Genomic DNA, 21,192 nt, shown 5'->3' with positions numbered 1-21,192 from the left:
TTTCTCATTGCAGCATTGGGCTTATCAAAACAATTATATAATTTACATGGCTCCACAAAGGCAGCACTGGGAGTAGCATATAGACTAGATAACACTCTGTTGTAATTCTTCTAGGCTTTACGGAATCTTGAGTCATAAAGTATGAGACAATGTAAGTGAAGTTCAAATAAAAATAAAACTTTAATTTCACTATATTCATAGCCTATATGCTATTTTTCATATTTGACTTTTGCTTTAATGGTAGCAGCACTCAAGCTGCATAAACTTAAGTTTGCCCAAGTTTCCACAACATTGTCTGAAAATTATCATGTTATCCATAATAATTTAATAATTAAAAAGAGCATCTTGTGTTTCAGTGGAAGCAAGAACATCTGACCTTTTGTACAATGAAATTAAAATCAGTTTCGCAAATATGCTGATCTGATTACTAATAGTGCAGCATCTAAAATATTTCTTCTTCCTTAGACATCAATCTCTTCTCTTTTATTTTCTGTTATTTTGTTTTACAATATTAAGACTTTAAATCCCTTTTGTCATTCATTTATTTTAACTATGAAGATTTCTCTATTTGTTTCATTTATTTTTCCATTGGCAAGCATTATGAAATCAGGAAAGGTGCGAAATTAAACAATAGCTGCAGTTGACTTTCATGTGTTAAAAGTATTGACGTTCTTTCTCAAACACCACGAGAATTCTCCTATGATCACTTGCTCTTGTAAAGCAACACGTGAGCATCTCTGTAAAAGAATGACAGTTTGAGGATGACATACCCAAAGGATCTGTGGCATTTGGGGCTGAGAGAGCGCGCTTCTCTCACTGAATCACGGCGCTGCTGTCAACATGCGCTCTTTATAAGCGAGTTACTTCTCATTAACGATTTGAGACCAGAGAAATTCTCCTCATCATATAAATACTGGCATCGAATATCGACGATCCCAGTGCTGAACCGTGCGCGCGGTGGAGGACAGCGCCAGAGATCTCCATTCAGCGGAGAGGCGTTAAGCTGACACCCGATGTAAGCGGTGTCACCCCTGGGGTACTTTTAGGATGCAGAGATCACCTGTGGAGGATGCCAGCTGCCTCTCAAAATACTTCTTCTGGTAAGATGCAACTAAAAAATGAAATGTTTTAGATGTTTTGTGTGTCCACGTTTATACTAACAACAAAATGCTGTGCTTTATAGGACACGTGTGTGTTTAAATACCGTAACACTTTTTAACAGTGTTTTCGAACAACCTCCAAAGTTCTAAAGTTTAATTAGATGGGTTCGACTGAGGTGGTAACCATAGCAACAGTGCGCCGTTCGTACTTTTGCCTTCAGCTATTTAGAACCTACATAACATAATTATCGTAAAAATCACAAATGTTTTGTTAGAAGTGACTTTAAGGGCACTAAAACAAAATGTTTGTACGAGAACAACATCAAATCAATTAAGTTATTTGAATAATTCGCACACCGGTCCTGACTCCAGAGAAATGTGCATACAACAACTACACATAGGCTACTTCTCCTTAAAAAATAACTAAAGTTCACTTTAATTAAAAGAAATCAACGTTTGTTCTGACTGTTTACAGGTGGACAAACCCTGTAATGAGCAAGGGTTTCAAGGAGAAACTGAGGCCATCTGATGTTTATCAAGCTCAAGATGCAGCAGACATTCTTGCAGAGCGTTTGGAGAAGTTAGTATTTGCCTTCTCACCTTTTCCTGACACATTATTTAATTTGTGATTTATAAATGCTATTTAAAATTGATTTATTCATATAGCTTTATATAGAAAATACCCCATCGTTCTGTTGAATAAAACGTGTTTATTGCGTTTCCAATTACATTCAGGTTAATTTGCATGAGCATTAAGGACAATTTCATATTTCCTCTGTATTTTGTTGAGTATATTTCCTCATGTCTCCTCCATTCAGTAACTCGAACTGGAATGAAAGAACTTTGACTCAAATTGTTTTGTAAAGTGAGCAAATTTACACAGTGAAGTGACTCACAGTCTTGGTTTCTATTGTGACTTTCAGTGTCCTCAAAGCTGCTGTTACTCACCAGAGCCAAATATCACACCTTTAGGTGTTTGTGTGATGTTTTTTTGACAAAAGAAGAATAAAATGTAGGCAACCCCCTTAAATGTCACCCTGCCCATTCCAGTAAAGTTCCTCCCATGCCATGTCTCACATAAACCACGATACATCCATGCCAGTGCCCTGCTAATGGGCATCAAATGCAACCTTTTAAAGTGCCAGGCCCCTGGTGAGTGATAGATGATGAGCATTTCTGTTATTCCTCTAATGTGCTGTACTACTGGGAATTTGAACTTTTTATTCAATTAACAGGTTGGAGCAGTCTCTGCCATTTCCCCAAGCTTGTCAAGGTCTCTTTGCTCTGTTTAATTAGTTCGCTAAATCACCTTGGTTATATAGGAGTGCACCAAACAATGTGGACCATACCCGTTTTATTGTGGGTGGGTGGATGCTGTTTAACTGTTCCATTCAGTTTTCTCTCTTTCCCTAAACAGAGAATGGGACAGAGAAGTTGCATCTGGAAAGAAAAAGCCCAGTCTACTACGAGCACTGGCACGATGCTTCATACGGCCTTTTCTGTTATTTGGCTTCCTCCTAGGCGTAAGTGTCCAGATAGTTTCTGTGCAGTCTCTTTTTGTTCTTCGATTGGAGTGTTGATCTCTAAATACAACAGCTTAGTACAAGAGAGTCCGAACGCATGAAGTGTATATTTGCTAATTTGTTGGCACCTGGGTGGATAACATTGGCTCATTGGTATGAAGTTGTGTGATTCCTAGCTGTGTACTGCAGGTAACAGTGCAGTGTGACTTTCCCAGTGAAGAACTTACAGCTTCTGACCTTTCACTAGATTTTTCTTCCACTTCTCACTTGATTCATTTTTTGTTATGTACATACTTTGGACATCAATTTATATTGATGTTTTTCTGTAAATTGTAATTCTAAGTTTGTAAATTTTAAAATGAAGATGCCACTTCTGTTACTGTTTTTCAGGAGGCCACAAAAACAGTGCAGCCGCAGCTTTTAGGGCGGATAATTGCGTCATTTGACCCAGTCCATGAACCGGAGCGAGTCAATGGTTACTTTCTTGCCTTTGGTCTTGGCTTGCTATTCACTGCCCGCTTTCTCCTGCTCCAGCCAGCCATGTTTGGGCTGCACCGCCTGGGCATGCAGATTAGGATCGCACTGTTTAGCATAATCTATAAAAAGGTTTGTGTCTAGTTTTCTCTGTCTACTATCATCTGTCCCTGACACCATTATCCTCAAACTTTGAGTCATCTATACTAGCACAAAATATACAATAAAATGACAGTATATTAAAATAACAGTATATTAAATGTATGAATTTCTCCTAATCTTGACCCTTAGACCTTGAAACTTTCTAGCCGAGTTTTGGACAAGATCAGCACAGGTCAACTCGTCAGTCTGATGTCAGCCAACCTGGGCAAGTTTGATCAGGCAAGTATGAGAAGAGCAAATTACGTATGTTTGCCGGATGGTATGTCACCTGTGATACTCTGTTTTTTGTCTTTAACCCTAAAACCCAACAGAATGCAAAAAAAAAAAACACCTGTGAAAAAATTCCAAGACATTGGACCATAATTTTACAGACTTTTTTTTTTTTTTTTTAATGCATACATACTACCATTCAAAAGTTTTGGTTGGCAAGATTTTTTAATGAAAGAACTCTTTTAAATGTTCTTCAAGGTTGCATTTATTTGATGTATTCAATAATCCAGTAAAAACAGTAATATTATGAAATATTATAACAATTTAAAATAACAGTTTTCTATCTGAAAATATTTAAAAATGTAATTTATTCCTTTAATGGCAAAGCTGAATTTTCTGCAGCCATTACTCCAGTCTCACATTAATTAGTGTGACATGATCCTTTAGAAATCATTCTAATATAAGAATGTAAAAGTCTCTACTGTGTTTATTTCTTTCAAAAACTAAATCAGACTCACACCAAACTTTTAGTGTGTATATGACCAATTTCTAAAGAGGCTGACCATTAGAAATGAATATACTGCTGCTAACATGTTGGCTGAGCATTAAATTTAGCATAATGCTTCAGTGGGGAGCGTAGCTGAACTGTGGAACGTCCTAAGAAGGTAGAGCCAATGTGCTGAATATTGATACACTCTGTAAGTGGTCTGAAGCAATTAGCACCTTTGTTTGTTTGTTTTGTACCACTGAAAATGTGCAGAAGCTCCTAGGTGTCAGCCTTTGACATAAATAAATTAAAATATAAATAAATACAGCTTTCATTTTTAATTAATTACTCAAATTTAATACAATGCATTTTGTATTTCTTCTTTTTTTGGTATAGAGTCTGGGTATGGCCCATTTTGTATGGATATCACCATTGCATTGCATCCTGTGTACAGGGCTTAGCTGGGAACTCATTGATGTCAATAGCTTCGGTGCACTTGCTGCTATCTCTTTGCTGGGTGTCTTTCAGGCCTTTCTCTCACATAAAATGGGTCCTTACAAGTAAGTCTCAAATTTGCTGTTAGCCTACATTCTAACACCAAAAAGTGAATCTTGCCCAAAGATATTCCCATTGTCAGACTCAAACTGGCACAGCTTTGTTTTAGAGATATCTCCAAAACTATGCTCCCACAGAAACACAAATTCCAGCTGTGATTCATGCTGGTTAAAGGCTTTGAAGAGTTTGGACAGGTAGTTCACTTCTGCTCCTGTAATCAGGAGGCTGGTTAGCCTTGTGCCTTTAAGAAATGTAAACAATGTTGGTCAGAAACGCTACTGAGACAGATTGCCACACACACAAACTCTAGTTTGGAATGTATATTGTCTGTATTCAGTGCCTTCACTCATGAGATGCCATCATAGACATTAGTCAGATGTATTAAACACCCACATTGAAGTTTATTATGTACAGGATGTAAAGTTCTCTAGGAACAGACACATCATTAATTTTTTTTGCCTTTTTCTGCTTTTCTTTAGAGCACAAAAGGTGCTACTGACTAACAAACGGTTGGCTCTGACCTCAGAGATCATGGAGAACCTGCATTCGGTGAAGGCCTATGGGTGGGAGGAGATAATGGAGACCCTCATCAAGAACATCAGACAGTAAGACCCAAACAGTTTTGTAGAATGTTCACTTGTTAAAAACAAGTCAAACTATGTTTTTTGCTTTTACTCTGTGAATAGGATTTATTTGAACAATAATAATAAAACAAAAAAGGAAACACTTTTCATCAGTTTAATGCATTAGATTAATTGACCCCTAACCTTTGAACAGTAGTGTGTGTGTGCGCGTGTGTGTATATAAATATATATTTATAAAAATATATAGAACTTCATTTGGACAACTTTAAAGGCGATTTTCTCAATATATAAATATATACAGTACATATGTGAGCCTGAAACATAAAACCAGTCTTAAGTGTCAATTTTTCAAAATTGAGATTTCTACATCATCTGAAAGCTGAATAAATAAGCTTTCCATTAATGTATGGTTATGATAGGACAATATTTGGCCAAGATACAACTATTTGAAAATCTGGAATCTGAGGGTGCAAAAAAATCTAAATATTGAGAAAATCGCCTTTAAAGTTGTCCAAATGAAGTTCTTAGCAATGCATATTACTAATCAAATATTAAGTTTCGATATATTTACAGTAGGAAATTTACAAAATATCTTCATGGAACATGATCTTTACTTAATATCATAATGATTTTTGGCATAAAAGAAAGAATAATTTTGCATAGACAATTTGCTGAAAGTATTTGCTTAAGTTACAGTTATTTCTGTGTTCATGTGTGAAGGTCGGTCTCAAGACAGTGATTGAGCAGTTTCCAGATAAACTGGACTTCCAGCTGGAATACGGAGGTTATGTACTAAGTAATGGCCACAAACAGCTCATATGCCTGGCTCGCTCCATCCTCAGCAGAGCCCGCATCCTCCTCCTGGATGAGCCTAGTGCCCACCTCGATCCAATGTGAGTCCCAGCCAGCACCACTGGCTGTTTTGCCCAAGTACAATGAATTTACGTCACAGTAAATAATGGTAGCTGTGCTTTGTCTTTGGTTTCAGAACAATAAAGGTGTTAAAGAAGACATTACGACAGTCTTTCTCCACATGCACTATATTACTGTCTGAACACAAAGTGGAACCGCTGCTCGAGTGCCAGTCTTTCTTGGTAAGGCTCTTTCACTACCTCTCTTCCATCAACACCAAATTAAAGTGATAGTTCACCCAAACATTTAAATTCTGTCATTAATTACTCACTATCATGTTGTTCCAAACCTGTAAGACCTTCATCTTGAGAAAACAAATGAAGATATTTTTGATGTAATCTGATAGCTTTCTGACCCTGTATAGACAGCAACACATGCGTTGTGGTACTCTTGTGAACGGGTGATGAAGACTGACATGAAAGAAAATAAATAGTTGAATAGTTGTTATTTTTGTTTTCTTTGTGCACAAAAAGTATTCTCATAGCTTTAGGACTATTTTAACAGTGTCCTTACTACGTTTCTGTGTGGTATTCAAAAAAGGCAAACATACATTACCGTTTAAAAGTTTGGGGGTGAGTACGATGTACAAAATAAATCAAATTAATACTTTTATTCAGCAAAGATGCATTGAATTGATCAAAATTGACAGTAAAGACAAAACTGTTACAAAATAAATTCAATTAAATGCTGCTCTTTTGAACTTTATATTCATCACAGAATCCTAATAACAAAAGTATCACGGTTTACACAAATATACTAAGCAGCACAACTGTTTTCAATATTGATAATAATAAAAAATGTTTTTGAGCACCAAATCAGCGTATTAGAATGATTTCTGAATGTGACACTAAAGCAGGGGTCTTCAACTACAATTGCTTGAGGTCGAGTAATGAACCCTCCTCAAAAGCATTTATATACCTAAAACATGAACTGATGGTTTTGCCAGACCAGGGTCTCTACAGGATATTTAAGCTGAAATGTAATGATTTTTTAAGACCTGTACAAATAAAAATAAAATGACTGTAAAAAGCATGATTTACACTTCAGAGACAGGTTTTCACAAAAACAAAACGTTTTATAAAATGATCAACTTCACATGTCGCCTCTGGCTTGCTTAGTTGGGGACGCTTCATTTCCAGCGATATCGTCGACCTGATTGCAAAGACACTATTTAAACTTGACACATTATTTTCCTTTTTTGAGATTGTGCAGTGCTTTGACACGATTTGCATTGTAAAAAGCGCTATATAAGTAAAGGTGACTTGACTTGACTTGACATTTCAGCCTTTTATTTTTTTTAAAGACAATGGACTCAAAAGTATAAATTATATTAATTTAAATAATTATTATCAATCAATTATTATATTAATTAAATAACAAATATATTTTACTATCTTTTTATTATTTACATTTTTATAATGCATTATCTTTGTGTCGATCCACCAGTTCCCATTTACAACTCTGCAAGTTTGCAGCATTAAAATGGGATGATTTTCATTGGTCTGAACAAAACGAGCAGAAGGGCTTGCTGAAAATACAAATTCATTCTCTGCCAGCAGGTGGCCGCTTTTAAAATGGCTGAAATATAGCGGTTTGTGAAATATGTGCGACTGAACGTATGCACAGAAAACACACGCACACCTCTGTCAGATGTGAAAGCTATGAATCGCAAATGATCTTGAACTTGCACGCAACTGAATGGTATTGGCTCTCTGCCTTGTAAACGACTCCTAATAAATGTCATTAACATATTGAAGATCACCAGTCATCGTCCAAATCCTTTAATTTAGAACAGCGAGCTGCGAGAACGGCTTACATTTTCAAAAACCTGCAGTACTCCGACAAGAAAAAGTACATATGCATTTTTCCATGTCAAAAGCAGTTTTTACAAATGAGCTTTGGCGTGGATTTAAGCAACGTGAGCGTACGCACACTTTATAAATGAGGCCCCAGGAAATACAATTACAATTGCAATTACAGGAACAAATATTTTACAATTTTTACTATATTTTGATCAAATAAATGCAACCTTGGTGAGCATAAGAGACTTCTTTCAAAAAATAGCTTTAGCGGAGCTAAATATATATTTTAAAAAGTTTGTTTCCTCTGATGTCTGTTGCAGATGATGGACAAAGGTCAGGTGGAGACCTACGATTCCATTCAGAAGCTGCTGAATGAGACCAGTCACCTAAAGCAGGCCATAAGCCCAGCGGAGCGCCTCAAACTCTTCCCTCGCCGGAACTCCAGCATGCGCACGCCTCAATCCAAACTCAGCTCTGTTACACAGACACTGCAGGAGGAGGCAGAGGACAATATCCAAGACACTCGTCTCTGAGCGTCTCAAACTGGAATTCATACAGAAACAATCAAGCTTACAATGGTCTCCAAATGGTACATAATATCGGATGACCTATCAAGTGAACATTTGACATTTATTATGAAAAAGATATGTATTTTTCCTTAATGACACAAGAGGTTCTCAATATCCTCTCACAATGGGACACACAGTGAGGCCAGGAATAATTGAATAATTATAATTGAATAATTTAAAAATTGTATAATGTAACTTATGTTTTATCTCCGTTCTTTTTTATTTGATCAAATGAAATGATGTTCTCTGAACATTTAATTTATTAAGTTAACCTGTGACCAACGTCTGGCATCCTTTGAAAGTGCAGCAAAATGGGATCATATGAATCACGTAAATGGCAAAACAATTTCTCATTTCTTTGGACATATCACGGAATTAGGAAAGGCACAAACAAAACCAATGATTATTTTTAAAATGTAAATATATATAAAAGACTTTTCTGTGAAACAAATATATTTTTCAAGACCGTGCTTCTCTTGTTTTTTTCTGTGTGGTCACCAGGAATGACCTCATTCCACTCTTATCTTGTGTTATAGTGGGAAGCTTCAGAGGAGGACACAAAAACATAGCTGTGGTGATAAACGATTCAAGCTGAATGATTCGGTTTCAAACAAACACAGTGTTAGCATTAGCTGTGTGGAGAAAGAAAACCCAAGCGCTGAGGTGATGTCTAGGATAGTGCATTTTTAATTGTTGTGCTTGGAGGAAACAGGACAATTTCTCTGAACCTCATCCGACAACTATAATACATTTAAACATCAGAGGTCGACTATAATCTCTTCTGTACATATGAACAATACTGACTTTAAAATAATACTTGTTTATCCTAAATGTTTAATATAGAAGACAAACGAAAAGTTAATGCGCCCCGCTTCCGATTTCATAGTTGGGTTTCACAAAGTCAAAGTTCAAGCCAGTCACTCATGAGAGTAATTGAAAATACTAATTATGGCTTAACGGACAAAAACAAAATATCCTGTGTTCATGATGGCGGTACTTATTGCCACATTCAGTTCGTTTGGAAACAAGTGAAAAAATATGAACCAAAATTTAATATTACAAACAATATATACAGTTCTCATTTTCCCTTCAAAATTCCTCCAATGTACAAGCGCAATATCACACACGCGCACACACACACTAATCTATACAACATTTAAGTTCCCAGTTCTTATTTACACATATTTGGTAAAACCCTGATTTTCGACAGTTTTTAAAACTCACCTTTCACTTGTTTAAACCTAAAACACGATTGATTGAAAATACTAAAGAGCAAAAAGACTACCAGCTCTTACTTTGATCCAAAACATTTGACCTAAAAGGCAAATTGTAAAGTGTTCAAGCAGTCTTTCTTTTGCTAGTTAATTGCTAGTTCTTTACTTAAACAGTTGAATATATTAAAACTATGGTCCCAAATTACACAATGTAATATAGTGTAACAAGTATGGACAACATGTACAAATACTAAAATGCTGCCAGTAACCAAACTTCACAACATGACAGACGGAGGGCAAAGGGAGGGCAGTGGGAGGTGTCTATCAACTGTTACTGTAGTTTTCATTACAGTTGGGGTCCAGGAACCAGACGTCGTCTTGTGGGAAGTTGTTTCTGTTGTAATGGGATGGGGGCTGCCTTGCTCTGCTGCTCGTGGAGGCTCTGCTAGGGTTGCTGCTGTGACTCTGAAGGGAACTGCTGCTGGTGGTGTTCACCTGCTGAACCCCTCTGCTGCTGGGGACGGGCAGATGCGATCTGGGCCTTGTTGCTCGCCGAGGAGAAGTGTGACCACAGTCAATCTTTTCAAAGAAAAAAAAATATAAAACCCCCCCCCAAAAAAACATTTTTAACAAGAAAGTTGAGAATGCACTTTACACGTGTGCATTGCTTCAAAAACTAGCAAGCGACCTACATTTTAAGTGGATGAGGTGAGAGAAAAATGTCATTACCATATTTCATTCAATATTGCAGATATAAAGTGTGTTATTACTAAAAAGATGCACTACATATTTTTGTTTATTATAACATCATGCTGTTAGCGTTGCAACATACTAATGTCAAACTCCATCGGAAGCAATTGTGCAAAAGTGCCTGCCCACTTTTCAGCGGTACCGATTTAAAAAACTCTTCATTAAAGAGTTATAAGCCATGAACCAAACCAACCAGCAAAGAAGTGAATCACAGCAGTATCAACTTTGATTTGAAACAAAAAAGTATTTGAAAACTGGACAAAAAGGCAAAGCTGCAATATATAAATATATATAGGCATATTTAGTATTTTTGGCATGATCTGCTTGTTTCAATTCTCTGATTGTTGGAGATTTCTTTGCAGAATTATGGGTAATGTACCTTTCCACCAGGAATTCTGCTTTTAAATGTGATTATTCAAAAAATAAGTTGAAATACTGTGGGTCGATGGCTTCAACAAAAGCATAAACCATTTATTAAAAACCTTGTAGTTCACAGTGGGTCTGTCTTTCATAGCTTATAAGTTGATTCCCTAGAAAATGTTTATGTTGTGTTGGCTCTCTATTTGTGCACTGTATGTAGAGCATTTCAAATCGTTTATTGATGTGGCTCCATGACAGTTAGGATATTGCCTTAGAAGGCAGCTACTTATGTAGGTGGCTCAGTCAGTAGGCTTTGGAACAGAGCCATGGTGTTTTATCAAAAACTTGCCTTCTGTGGTGGAAGATGGGTCATATCCACAGCACTCTCTGTTGTAACAGGGCATGTTTGGGGCTGCGTGACCTCTGCATCACTCCCTTGAGGAGTGGGCGGAATCGAGTCTGGAAGCATGATGAAGTCCTCTTTAAAAAGAGCAATCTGTACCAGGTAAAAGAGGAAATGAACAGCTCGTCAATTCCTAGAATCTACAAGGCCATGTGCTAAACTGTGCCAGACTGTTTGTGTAGCCTGAACAGAAAGTCTCTAAGAGAAGCACACGCTGGTTTTTTATTGTTGTTGTTTTTTAATTTGCACCGACTAAATCTGAGACTAGAGGATTAAACCACTGCTTTTTAATGTGTATGTAAAAGTAACAAATACAATAATAATGCAAAAATATTTCTTGAGCAGTTATTCAGCATTATGATAATTTCTGAAGGATCATGTGACACTGAAGACTGGATTAATGGCTTCTAAAAATTCAGCTTTGCCACCACAGGAATAAATTACATTTCAAAATATATTAAAATAAAAAGCAGTTATTTTAAACTGTAAAAATGTTTCACAATATTACTGCATTTACTGTATTTTTTATTTAAATTCCACTGTAGTGAGCATACAGTAAGAGAGTTCTTAAAAACTATTTTCCCAACGCCAAGCTTTTGAACAGCAGGATCTGTGAGCATTAATGTCTATTACCTTGCTTATGTCTGGCTCAGATTTGCTAGAGCACATGGTCTGGAGTTCTCTGATGAGATCCGTCTCATCATCAGAGCAGAGAGACAGACCCACAGCAACTCCATCGCTGAGTCTGCAGGAACATACACACATAATCATTGACAAACACTGCCATCTGCTGGTAGTACAAACATATGCCCACTTAAAAAACCCACCTTGCATGATTGACATTTGTCATTGAGTGAGGGCTTGAATTGGCTAGAGATCCTATAAGAATAAAAGAACAGATTATTCTGAGAATTTTTATCAACAGTAGCTTGTTACTGTAGCAGAACTGCATATACTGCAAAATCAAAGCCATCATTTACACCTCACCTTCTCTTAAAGAACAGCCAGAGCTCCTCCCAGAGGCGGGGCTTCCTTTCTTCCTTGGACTGGTATTGGCTCGTCTCCAAGCGCCACTATCCCGTCCTTTTCTGCCACCTTTCCTGTAGGCAGAGCCAATGGTGGAAAGAGGAAAACATCCTCCCTGGAACTCTGGTAAGAACCTGTCAATCTCTAATCACAAAGAGAAAAAGAGTCGGTAAGTACCAATAATGACTACATTGAAAAATGTAATGGCCGACAGCTTCTTTGAATGTTGTCTGGAAAAGTAGCCCAACTGTTTTTTTTTGTAAAATTAGCTAAGCTATTGTAGTTATATTAGTGTAAATGTGTGTTCCTCAACATTTTTGATGGTGCTGTACCTGTTCTGGGCAGCGGGCAGCTCTGCAGCACAGCCTTGTTCAGCAGGATATTGAGAGCTGCTTTGACTACCGCCCTCTGACCTGGGCTCAGACCTTTGTTGTTGGGAGACCGTCGTTGGGAGGGAGAGCGCTTGGCTGTTACTCTAGATATAACAGCATCCTCGACCCGTGGAACTATCACTGCGTTCCAAAGCCTCACCAACCACCTAAACACAAAGACACATGGACCAATATTAACAAATAAAATACTGCCTGTCATAGGAAATAATACAAATATCAATATAATTTAAGAAAAAAATAAAGTTTAATTCCGTTTAATACAGTTTACAATTTCATTCAGATTCATGTAGTGTCAAAAACATACCGTTTCAATACTGATATTCTGCAGTATCGATACAAGGTACCAGCTGCATTCTCTCTCTTCTCGCTAACACTGAGTTGACACACACCACACTGTATTTTAATCAAATAGGTATATAGTCGTTTGCACTGTGTGCTTTAGAGCTTTCACTATAATCATTTACAGTTATGCAGCACATGATACTGCGTTTTTAGCGTATCAGAGTTTCTGGGTTCACAGTAAATGCAGCAAACTCCATCTCTGCATGTTCTGTGAGGTTAAAATGTATTTTGGATCACAACATGTGCCAGTTATGCTTTATTTTCACATTAGCATAATCTCCAGCAGCGTGGAAAGATGATTACAGCATTTCACTAGATTCGTAATGAGAAGTATTTGTAAACCCATTTTCACCGAAGCTTGAGGATTTAACTCTAAGTAAGTGTAGCTATTAAGACATAATTATGTTATGTAGTTTTATTACTGCAAAGTAAAATAACTACTTACTATTTGTTATAAAATACAAGTAAGTTGTATTACAATAGTAATATATTTCTATAAATAATAATAATATATTAGTTAGTAGTAGTACTTTTTTGCTACTGGGCCTTGAGGAATCTCAGACAAAAGTTTCAGTTGATAAGAAAATATTTGATTATGGTCAAAAACATAACTTAGATACTGTTCAAATTTTATTTTGCTTAATGCTGAGGCAATTCTTCCCCATGGTATTGAAAATGTTATCAAATAGTGTTCCGAGTATTGAAGTTAGAAATTCCAGTATTGTGAAAACCCTTGATTGACGTACTTGGGAATAGCTTGGGTCTGTTCTGGATTCACAGGGCAGGAGAGGAAGATATAGGGTCCCAACAAGGCCTCCGAGGTCCCCAGACGTGACAGGCAGGCGTTGAGCTGGTGCCACACTGAGCACACCCAAGAAAGCGATTTGTGTACAGGATCATCAGAAGTCCAGCACCGGCCCTGAGTCTGTGCAGCCACAGAGAAACGTAATTAAAGGGATGCAAACTCATATTTTGTTTCATTTGTCACCAAAGGAGTTATTTTGAACAATGTACTGATCAAAAAGATGCAAAGCACCAAAGAATCATCATTAAAGTGGTCCTTTAATCCAGATATTTACTTTAGGCTTCATGAGAGTTTATGCAAGAAATAACAAGTAGACCGATTTGTAAATTAATTTTTCAATTAATGATGAAGTTATCAGCTTTCTGACCCTTGGAAGAGAATAAATTGTTGAATAAAGCTGTTCTTTTTGTTTTCTTTGCACAAAAAGTATTCTTGTAGCTACATAAAATTACATTTGAATGTCACTGATGCCACAGGGACTGTTTTAACAATGTCCTTACTACATTTCTGGGCCTTGAATGTTGCAGTTGCGTTGCTGTCTATGTAGAGTCAGAAAGCTCTCGGATTTCATCAAAAATATCTTAATTTTTGTTCTGAAGACGAACAAAGGTCTTACGGGTTTGGAACGACATGACGGTGAGTAATTAATGACAGAATATTAATTTTTGGATGAACTATCCCTTTAAAAGTTGCAGTCTTCACTGTTTGTAATTAGAACAAAAATAACAGAATTTAAAACTTATACTTTAACAATTAGATATCGAAAATGAAAAACATCTAATTGATTTTGTTGTGCAGTCTCAATGCTTATTTGAATGATTCAGCAGTCACATGGTATACTCTGATCTAAACTACACTAAATATACTAAACTATCTTGACTAAATTTAGAGCTGAATGGCTATTCTGGTGGTCTTCCCCGCAGCTCATTAGATAATGAATGAGCAGGGCTGACCTTGTGGAGGAGTTTTCTGCGTAGATGACGTCCCAGCATGCCATTGAGGGGCTCGGTGTCCCAGCGCAGCTGAACCCAGCGGAAGTGCTGCTGTAATCGTAGCTCAGCACCCTGTAGGCGAGGCTTGGCTAGTGTGCCAATCAAAAAACTCCCTTCACGGAAATAGTAAAGCCCATCGTGACCTGCCCATCAGAAAAGAGTTGAACTGAAACGCTCTTTCTGGTACACTGACTGTTCCAGCTCTGCTGCATCTGTAGGGACGAGTCTCACCATGGTTGAGGGAGATGGAATAGACAGATCCTCGGTTCTCCAGGGCTTCGCACAGGTCTCCCAGGAGGTGGCTGAGAGAGTGGGCTCTCTGCAGACCCTCCAGAACCACAACAACACAACGCCCAGCACTGCCTTCATGCAAAGACACCAGGAACCCTGATACACAACACAACTCCATCAACACCAGACAAACCACTAAAATTAAAAGGTGAAATTATTCAAGGAATAATCTTGGTTCAACACAAAAATCAAGGTTGCAGTGATGAACTTACAATGAAAGTGAATGGAGTCAGTGTTTGGATGATTTAAAGGCAAAAATTCACTTCTAGAGCAAGTGCTTCACTTTTTTACTTTTAATTTTTATAAGGTACAGGCCAAATATGTGCAAAATCATCAGTGGCCAAAAATCATCATAGACAGTGTCAGAGAATAATAATTCATAGTCATTTCCAAACATTTCAGATTCAACACAGGATAAAACGTTTTGATCTTGTTTCTAGGGGTCTGCTATCTTCTTCCTCTGCTCCTTTGCCTACATCATCACCTGAGAAATGTGACTCCTTGACAGAGCGCTGCACGATTGAAGAGGCTCTTACCACAGTTGATGAAGATCTCCAGCAGGAGCTCTTTTGATAGACCCTCATCTATCTCCACCCTGACGACATCACAGCCAATCCCCTGGGCCTCCTGTCTGTGCTACACACACAAACACAACATGATCATAAACATCATGACTAGTACAGATGGACACCCACAGTACATGAGACAAACGAGACACACTAATCATTCAAACTTCTTTTGAAAGCAGCACATTACTGCAATTTTTTGCATGTTTAACTTACTTAAAACTTTTTCAAATCTGTGACATTCAACATGAAATCAAATTGGACAGTACTTTCTTAAAACACTGTCCCAACCTACATTTTTCTCACTGAATAACCAGTTTCAATCACAAATATCTTACATCACGGAAATAAGATTGCAGATTTTTTTATACACTACAGTTCAAAAGTTTGGGATTGGTAAGATTTTTTACTGTATTAAAAAGAAATCTCTCATGCTCACCAAGGCTACTTTTATTTAATAGAAAACGCAGTAAAAACAGCAATATTGTGAAATATTACTACAATTTAAAATAACGGTTTTCTATTTTAAAATGTTTAAAAATGTAATTTATTCTTGTGATGGCAAAACTGGATTTTCAGCAGCTATTACTCCAGTCTTCAGTGTCACATGATCCTCCAGAAATCATTCAAATATCAATAATATTGATTTGCTCAAGTATTTTTGTTTTTTAATTAGTATCAACATTGAAATTAGTTGCGCTGCTTTTTTTTTTTTTAATCGTGATGAACAAAGTTCAAAAGAAAAACATTTATTTAAATAGAAATAAATTACTACATTTATTTAAATGTTTTTTGTAACACTACTAATGTCTTACTGTCACCTTTCATCAATAATAACATATTAATTTCTTTCCAAAAAAAAGATCTGAAAAGACTCTAAACTGAATAGTACTGTATGTATTTGAATACATACATAAATGTATCAATGTACTTATGTATGAAACTCTGTTGGATTTAAGCTTTATTGTATTTAGGCCTCCTCATATCTTCAGTGTGTAACGTAATAAAAATGTAATATTAATATGTAATTTAAAGCAAATAGTTTAATTTAGCTCAAAGGGAATCATTTATGATTTTATAGGGAATTTGAACAGAATCACTGTTTTCCAGCTGATCACTGAACGAGCCGTATAACAAACTCTGCACTGGATATTAAAATCCAAAATATAGTGAAAACACTATTTAATAGCACAGTAACAAGATTGGCAGATTAAGACATTAACTTGTGAGCACAAAACACAAGATGCTTCTCTTTTCAATATAAATAAGATATAAATTTCATTTATATAAACCTAAGATATAAACTAATCTAACACATGAACACAAGCATTCACACATTCACACGTTGTAGAAATGTTCAGTTGCATAGACCTGAACAACCATCAATCACTTCTTTAACCCTCGCTTTGAGTTTCTCAATGAGGCTAAAATTTATATTAAAGACACCAATTCAGTTAGAACCTGGAGGTACTTGCTTGCATTGCCTGTGTTAAGGGGTTTCCTTTGTGACAGGGTGTTCCCCAAAGTTGCTGATTGGCTGGAAGTTCAATAGTCTTTGAAGTGAGGTCTTGGGACGTTGGCTGAAAATGTGGAGTTGGTCTGGTTGAAGTTTGAAGCGAACTTACATTAGAACACGAAACTCCACGGAAAGAAAAGAAACTAAAGTAAAAGAATAAAAATAAAAGGAGGTAACGAGACTAGGTGGTTTTCTTCTCATTGTGGTAGCAGCTGGCACGTGGGCCAGAGCACGCTCAAAGAGCAGTGTCAAAACGCGGTGGCAAAAGAGAAGAAGAGGAGAGAGAGTGACTAAGAGAGCATTTTTAAGAAGAAGAGGACCAAGAGGTTGTAAGAGATCATTTTTAAGAAGAAGAGAGAGTTTGATGTGTCCTGAGTTTTTAAACTCGGCTTTCAGACCATCCCATCTGGACGTCTTGACCAATTAGATACTGTCCTTGCTCGGGGGATTGCTTTGTTTCTCCACCCCATCAATAAATCAACATGTTATCTGTTCAGTCAGAGGTCCGAACTTTACAGGCCCTTGCAAAGTATACTTTTGAACATGGTTTCTATAACAAGACTATGATACATTTGACAAAGAATTGATTGGAAGAAACATTTAAAGCATGATTTTTCAAACTCATACATACCAAACATGCATAGGAATCCTTCAGCTATTCAATAATGATTAAAAAGACATACATAATATTTTATTAAAACATGATAGTCTAATATGTGCGTTACAAACATAATATGGGGTTCTGCATAGAAATGTCCTTTTAGGATGATTTTATGTGCATATGAAAAAGAAAGTATTTGTATAGTTCTATGGAGAATGAAGGCATGTCCTTTAGACAAAGGAATTTTGGTTTGGTCTGTCTTCTATGTGGGGGAGAAATCAGTCCAAGGAAGCTCATAAATTAAATCGTGGAACACATGATGGCCATCTCTTTGACCATCAGTCTTGATTATTTGCCCCAAATTGGACAGTCTCCTTCCTGAATTGGAATTATCAATAAGTGTTCTTTTGTCTCAAGGTTGTAAGCTGTTCTGTGAAAAAGTTGGTTAGTTTGCTTGGTTCAGACTAGTGGTGCCAGAATCTAATTTATTGTCCTGTTTCCTTGGGGCCTCTCTGAATTCCAGCTCCTCAGGTTTCAATGTTCTGATGCATCTTAAATTTGTCTGATTCAGTCTCTGATATTCTACAAGTGTTAAATGTTAAAAACATGATAATAGTTACCTTGATATAATGAGAGATCTGGTTGGCGATGTAATCCTGAAAGCTGCCCTCCAGCCCATGGAAGATGACATTATGGTACTGTTCCACCTGACCACAAGCAAAAACACAGAGCTCATCAAAATGCACTACCATCAACACTGTTAAATATCATGAACAACAGCACATGTATTATTCATTTAGAACAGCTTCATTTTATCATTCGTGCCAAATATTTTATTTATGCATGCCTTTATGCAGGCTTGATTACTCAAGTGTGTCTTGGAGGGTGTTTTGCTGTCTTAAGTTACTGCTTGTTGCACTGCATGTATCTTCTATTACAACATTTTAAAACACAAATAGTATCTGTCGCCCCAAGGTGCCAAACTGGTGGTGGAGGCTCAAAGAATGTTGTTTTGGTCCAACGGTATTATAAGGCCTTGTTTCTCTCAGCACTCTTTATCCAACTTTTAAAGATCATCCAGAGAAACTCAGGCATGCTAAAAACTCTGCTGCAGAGAGTGAGTCAGCGTACCAGGCGGACATAGTTCTGCAGCAGCTGTAGAGGGATCAGGGAGTCGTACGTCATCTCATCCAGAGTGCACTCTGACAGGCCTGACAGAAAGCAAAATCATAGCAGCCATGAGCCATAAATCAAACATACACAGTATATCAAAGAGCACACAGAGGCCATGGGAGATCAGGAGATCTGCGTGAAATGGATTTAAGCAAGGGCTTCACAGAGTTGTTTTGACATGCCATCGTATGAGACCTGGCTAAACATCAGGGTCATGTGATGAAGGGGAGCACAGCGTGGCTATTCATTAAAGCGTGGAAACCCAAGAGATCTGCTGATTCTTTCTATCACAGAAGAGTATATCTTTCTCCTTTACCAAGAGAATCTCTTCTACACAGTCTGATACATTTTACAAAATATCTGGCAATACTTCACTATACGGTTCAATCTCTTTATATTAGTTAATGCAGTACATATTAGGAACTATAACCAATACTTTATTAATCTAATTTAATGCTAATTTCCACATCTATGAATACATTTTTAACACTTCAGGTTGTAATATACAAGTTGTATGGTTCAAATGTAGTTTTTTCATAAAAAATAAAACTTTTATTCAGCAAAGATCCATTCAATTATTCAAATGTGACGGTTTAAAAAACATATTTCAAATAAATGCTGTTCTGACTTTTTATTCTTTAAAGAATATTGAATAAATGTATAATTTTGTCACGATCCCTGTTCCGTCTCCTGTGTTATGCTGTGGACTCTTATTTTGAAGTGGTTCTCTGCCCGGTGTCTCTGACTTCACTTTCTGAGTGTATTTTCTGTTTCTTTAGTCTGCTTGTTTGTTCCCATAGTTACCCTTGTGTGTTCCTATGACAACTGCCCACGCCCCCTTGTTATCTTGTTGAGCTTGTTTGTCTGTGTACTTAAACAGCTTGGTTTTCACTTGTGGTGAGGGTTGTTGTTGATGCTTCCTGTGTTGTTCCCTGGATGTTCTTGGTTCCTGCCTGATGGATTATCTGAGTGTTTTGTATCTTCTCAATTAAAGTTGTATGTGCTAGTGGATTCTCTCTCTGCCTCATCTCTTCGTAACACATTTAGAAGACGCTTTTATCCAAAGTGACTTACAAAAGAGGGTAATAGCAGAAATGAAAACAACATAAAATATATAAGTGTTGTGACAAGAATTAAAAAACTGAATAGTACTGTATGTATCTGAATACATTTCTTAAACGTATCAATGAATGAAAATAGAGAAGGGAATAGATGGAGCTAGTGTTATTATTTTTTATAATAATTAAAAAGAAAACAAGTAGACTAAAAAGAATAGGGTTTATAAAAATAGAATTTTGTATGATTTTTTTTTAATGTAAAATCTTATTCTCACCAAGGCTGCATTTATTTTATATTCATTCAAAAAATTAAAGCATTTAAAAATGTTGTAAAAGCTATGCAATTTTTAAATATTATTACAGTTTAAAATAACTATTTGAAAGTAAACAAGCCTCAGTTTGAAGAGGCTGCAAAGCCCACCTTTAAGGTGTATGGTAATACGTTGACTCAGGTGCTTCCGAACAAGGTCCCATGGAGACTGAGGCAGCTCCTGCCCTGGCAACCATACAGCATCACCTGAAATACACACGCATAAAGATAACAGTTTAACAAGAGGATTCAAGAGAGGTACATCAGCTAGATTTATGTGTCTGTCTATGGTGAAAGACACGGATGTGTAATCCTAACTGACATGGGAGCAGTTTTCATCTACAGTGGTACTGTATGTCAAACTTGAGAGCCATGATAAATCAGCTTTTATCCTGCAGATCCTCTTCTCTCTCTCTTTCCTGTCTGTCAGTCTCCTCATGTTTTGTGACAGGAATAGTAGATAGTCATCACGTTGCTCTCTCTAGGCCAAATCGCTTCATTTTGACATCTGCTCTTGGTGTTTGGAAACATCTTGTCTTAAGAGAGGAGTTGAGTGTAAACAAAAAAAGAAGTGATGAGAGAAAGAGTGCAAAAGAGACAGGGAGAAGGCCAGAGGGGTGTGAAAGAGATAGGTGAGAACTTGGAGAAGGCTAGTTTATTTTCAGCAGCCCTGCATGACATCCCTCGGGTCGAACCAAGCTCAGTTAGGCCCCTATCCCACGTCCTTCCCTACTTGGCCCAATGTGGTGTTGGACGACACCCAAGACAAGAGCCATTTTAACTTCACGCTCACTAGAGCCAGTGTCAGCATAACTACTGAAGAGCCTACACAAGTAGATAATAGCATGTTTGTGTGGATGTGTGTGTGGTGCTGCGTTCTATATTCAGAAGTTTTATACCACAAATCATACTAGTGACAGTTATATTTGACATTTATATATAACATATTGGGCTTTTTGGTCGTCTCTTTTTTCTTGCATCTATGACAACAGCAGTATAAAATCGCTGAGGTGGG

General features: G+C 37.0%; 2 protein-coding genes across 2 annotated transcripts in view; one reads left to right on the top strand and one right to left on the bottom strand.

The window, feature by feature from the left end:
• Positions 1 to 960: 960 nt before the first annotated feature.
• On the top strand, positions 961 to 8,848 carry LOC306888462 (cystic fibrosis transmembrane conductance regulator-like). The gene is made up of 10 exons (XM_079446782.1): positions 961 to 1,100; positions 1,576 to 1,680; positions 2,518 to 2,623; positions 3,014 to 3,229; positions 3,389 to 3,478; positions 4,353 to 4,516; positions 4,991 to 5,116; positions 5,816 to 5,988; positions 6,084 to 6,189; positions 8,130 to 8,848. The coding sequence occupies exons 1-8, from the start codon at positions 1,048 to 1,050 to the stop codon at positions 5,832 to 5,834; spliced, it is 879 nt and encodes a 292-aa protein (XP_079302908.1). The 5' UTR covers positions 961 to 1,047; the 3' UTR covers positions 5,835 to 5,988; positions 6,084 to 6,189; positions 8,130 to 8,848.
• Positions 8,849 to 9,042: 194 nt separating this feature from the next.
• LOC306888463 (cortactin-binding protein 2-like) overlaps positions 9,043 to 21,192 on the bottom strand; it is a 46,230-nt gene continuing 34,080 nt past the window's right edge. The window contains exons 11-23 of the mRNA XM_079446783.1: positions 20,289 to 20,384; positions 18,768 to 18,847; positions 18,257 to 18,343; positions 15,490 to 15,589; positions 14,894 to 15,049; positions 14,624 to 14,805; positions 13,612 to 13,790; positions 12,464 to 12,669; positions 12,093 to 12,275; positions 11,933 to 11,984; positions 11,739 to 11,850; positions 11,052 to 11,198; positions 9,043 to 10,171 (exon numbers count right to left, since the gene is read on the bottom strand). Of these exons, the coding sequence (XP_079302909.1) occupies positions 9,917 to 10,171; positions 11,052 to 11,198; positions 11,739 to 11,850; positions 11,933 to 11,984; positions 12,093 to 12,275; positions 12,464 to 12,669; positions 13,612 to 13,790; positions 14,624 to 14,805; positions 14,894 to 15,049; positions 15,490 to 15,589; positions 18,257 to 18,343; positions 18,768 to 18,847; positions 20,289 to 20,384 (1,835 nt within the window). The 3' untranslated portion in view covers positions 9,043 to 9,916. The remainder of the gene's footprint in view (positions 10,172 to 11,051; positions 11,199 to 11,738; positions 11,851 to 11,932; positions 11,985 to 12,092; positions 12,276 to 12,463; positions 12,670 to 13,611; positions 13,791 to 14,623; positions 14,806 to 14,893; positions 15,050 to 15,489; positions 15,590 to 18,256; positions 18,344 to 18,767; positions 18,848 to 20,288; positions 20,385 to 21,192) is intronic.

Source organism: Barbus barbus, assembly GCF_936440315.1.
Source record: "Barbus barbus genome assembly, chromosome: 22".
In the NCBI taxonomy this organism is placed as follows: Eukaryota; Metazoa; Chordata; class Actinopteri; order Cypriniformes; family Cyprinidae; genus Barbus; species Barbus barbus.
This window is presented reverse-complemented; position numbering and strand designations above follow the sequence as displayed.

Excerpts from the sequence above, each read along its gene's own strand:
- LOC306888462 (XM_079446782.1), top strand. The coding sequence starts at position 1,048 with ATGCAGAGATCACCTGTGGAGGATGCCAGCTGCCTCTCAAAATACTTC. Across the intron at positions 1,101-1,575 it reads CTCTCAAAATACTTCTTCTG|GTGGACAAACCCTGTAATGA; the intron begins GTAAGATGCAAC and ends GACTGTTTACAG. Across the intron at positions 1,681-2,517 it reads CTTGCAGAGCGTTTGGAGAA|AGAATGGGACAGAGAAGTTG; the intron begins GTTAGTATTTGC and ends TTCCCTAAACAG.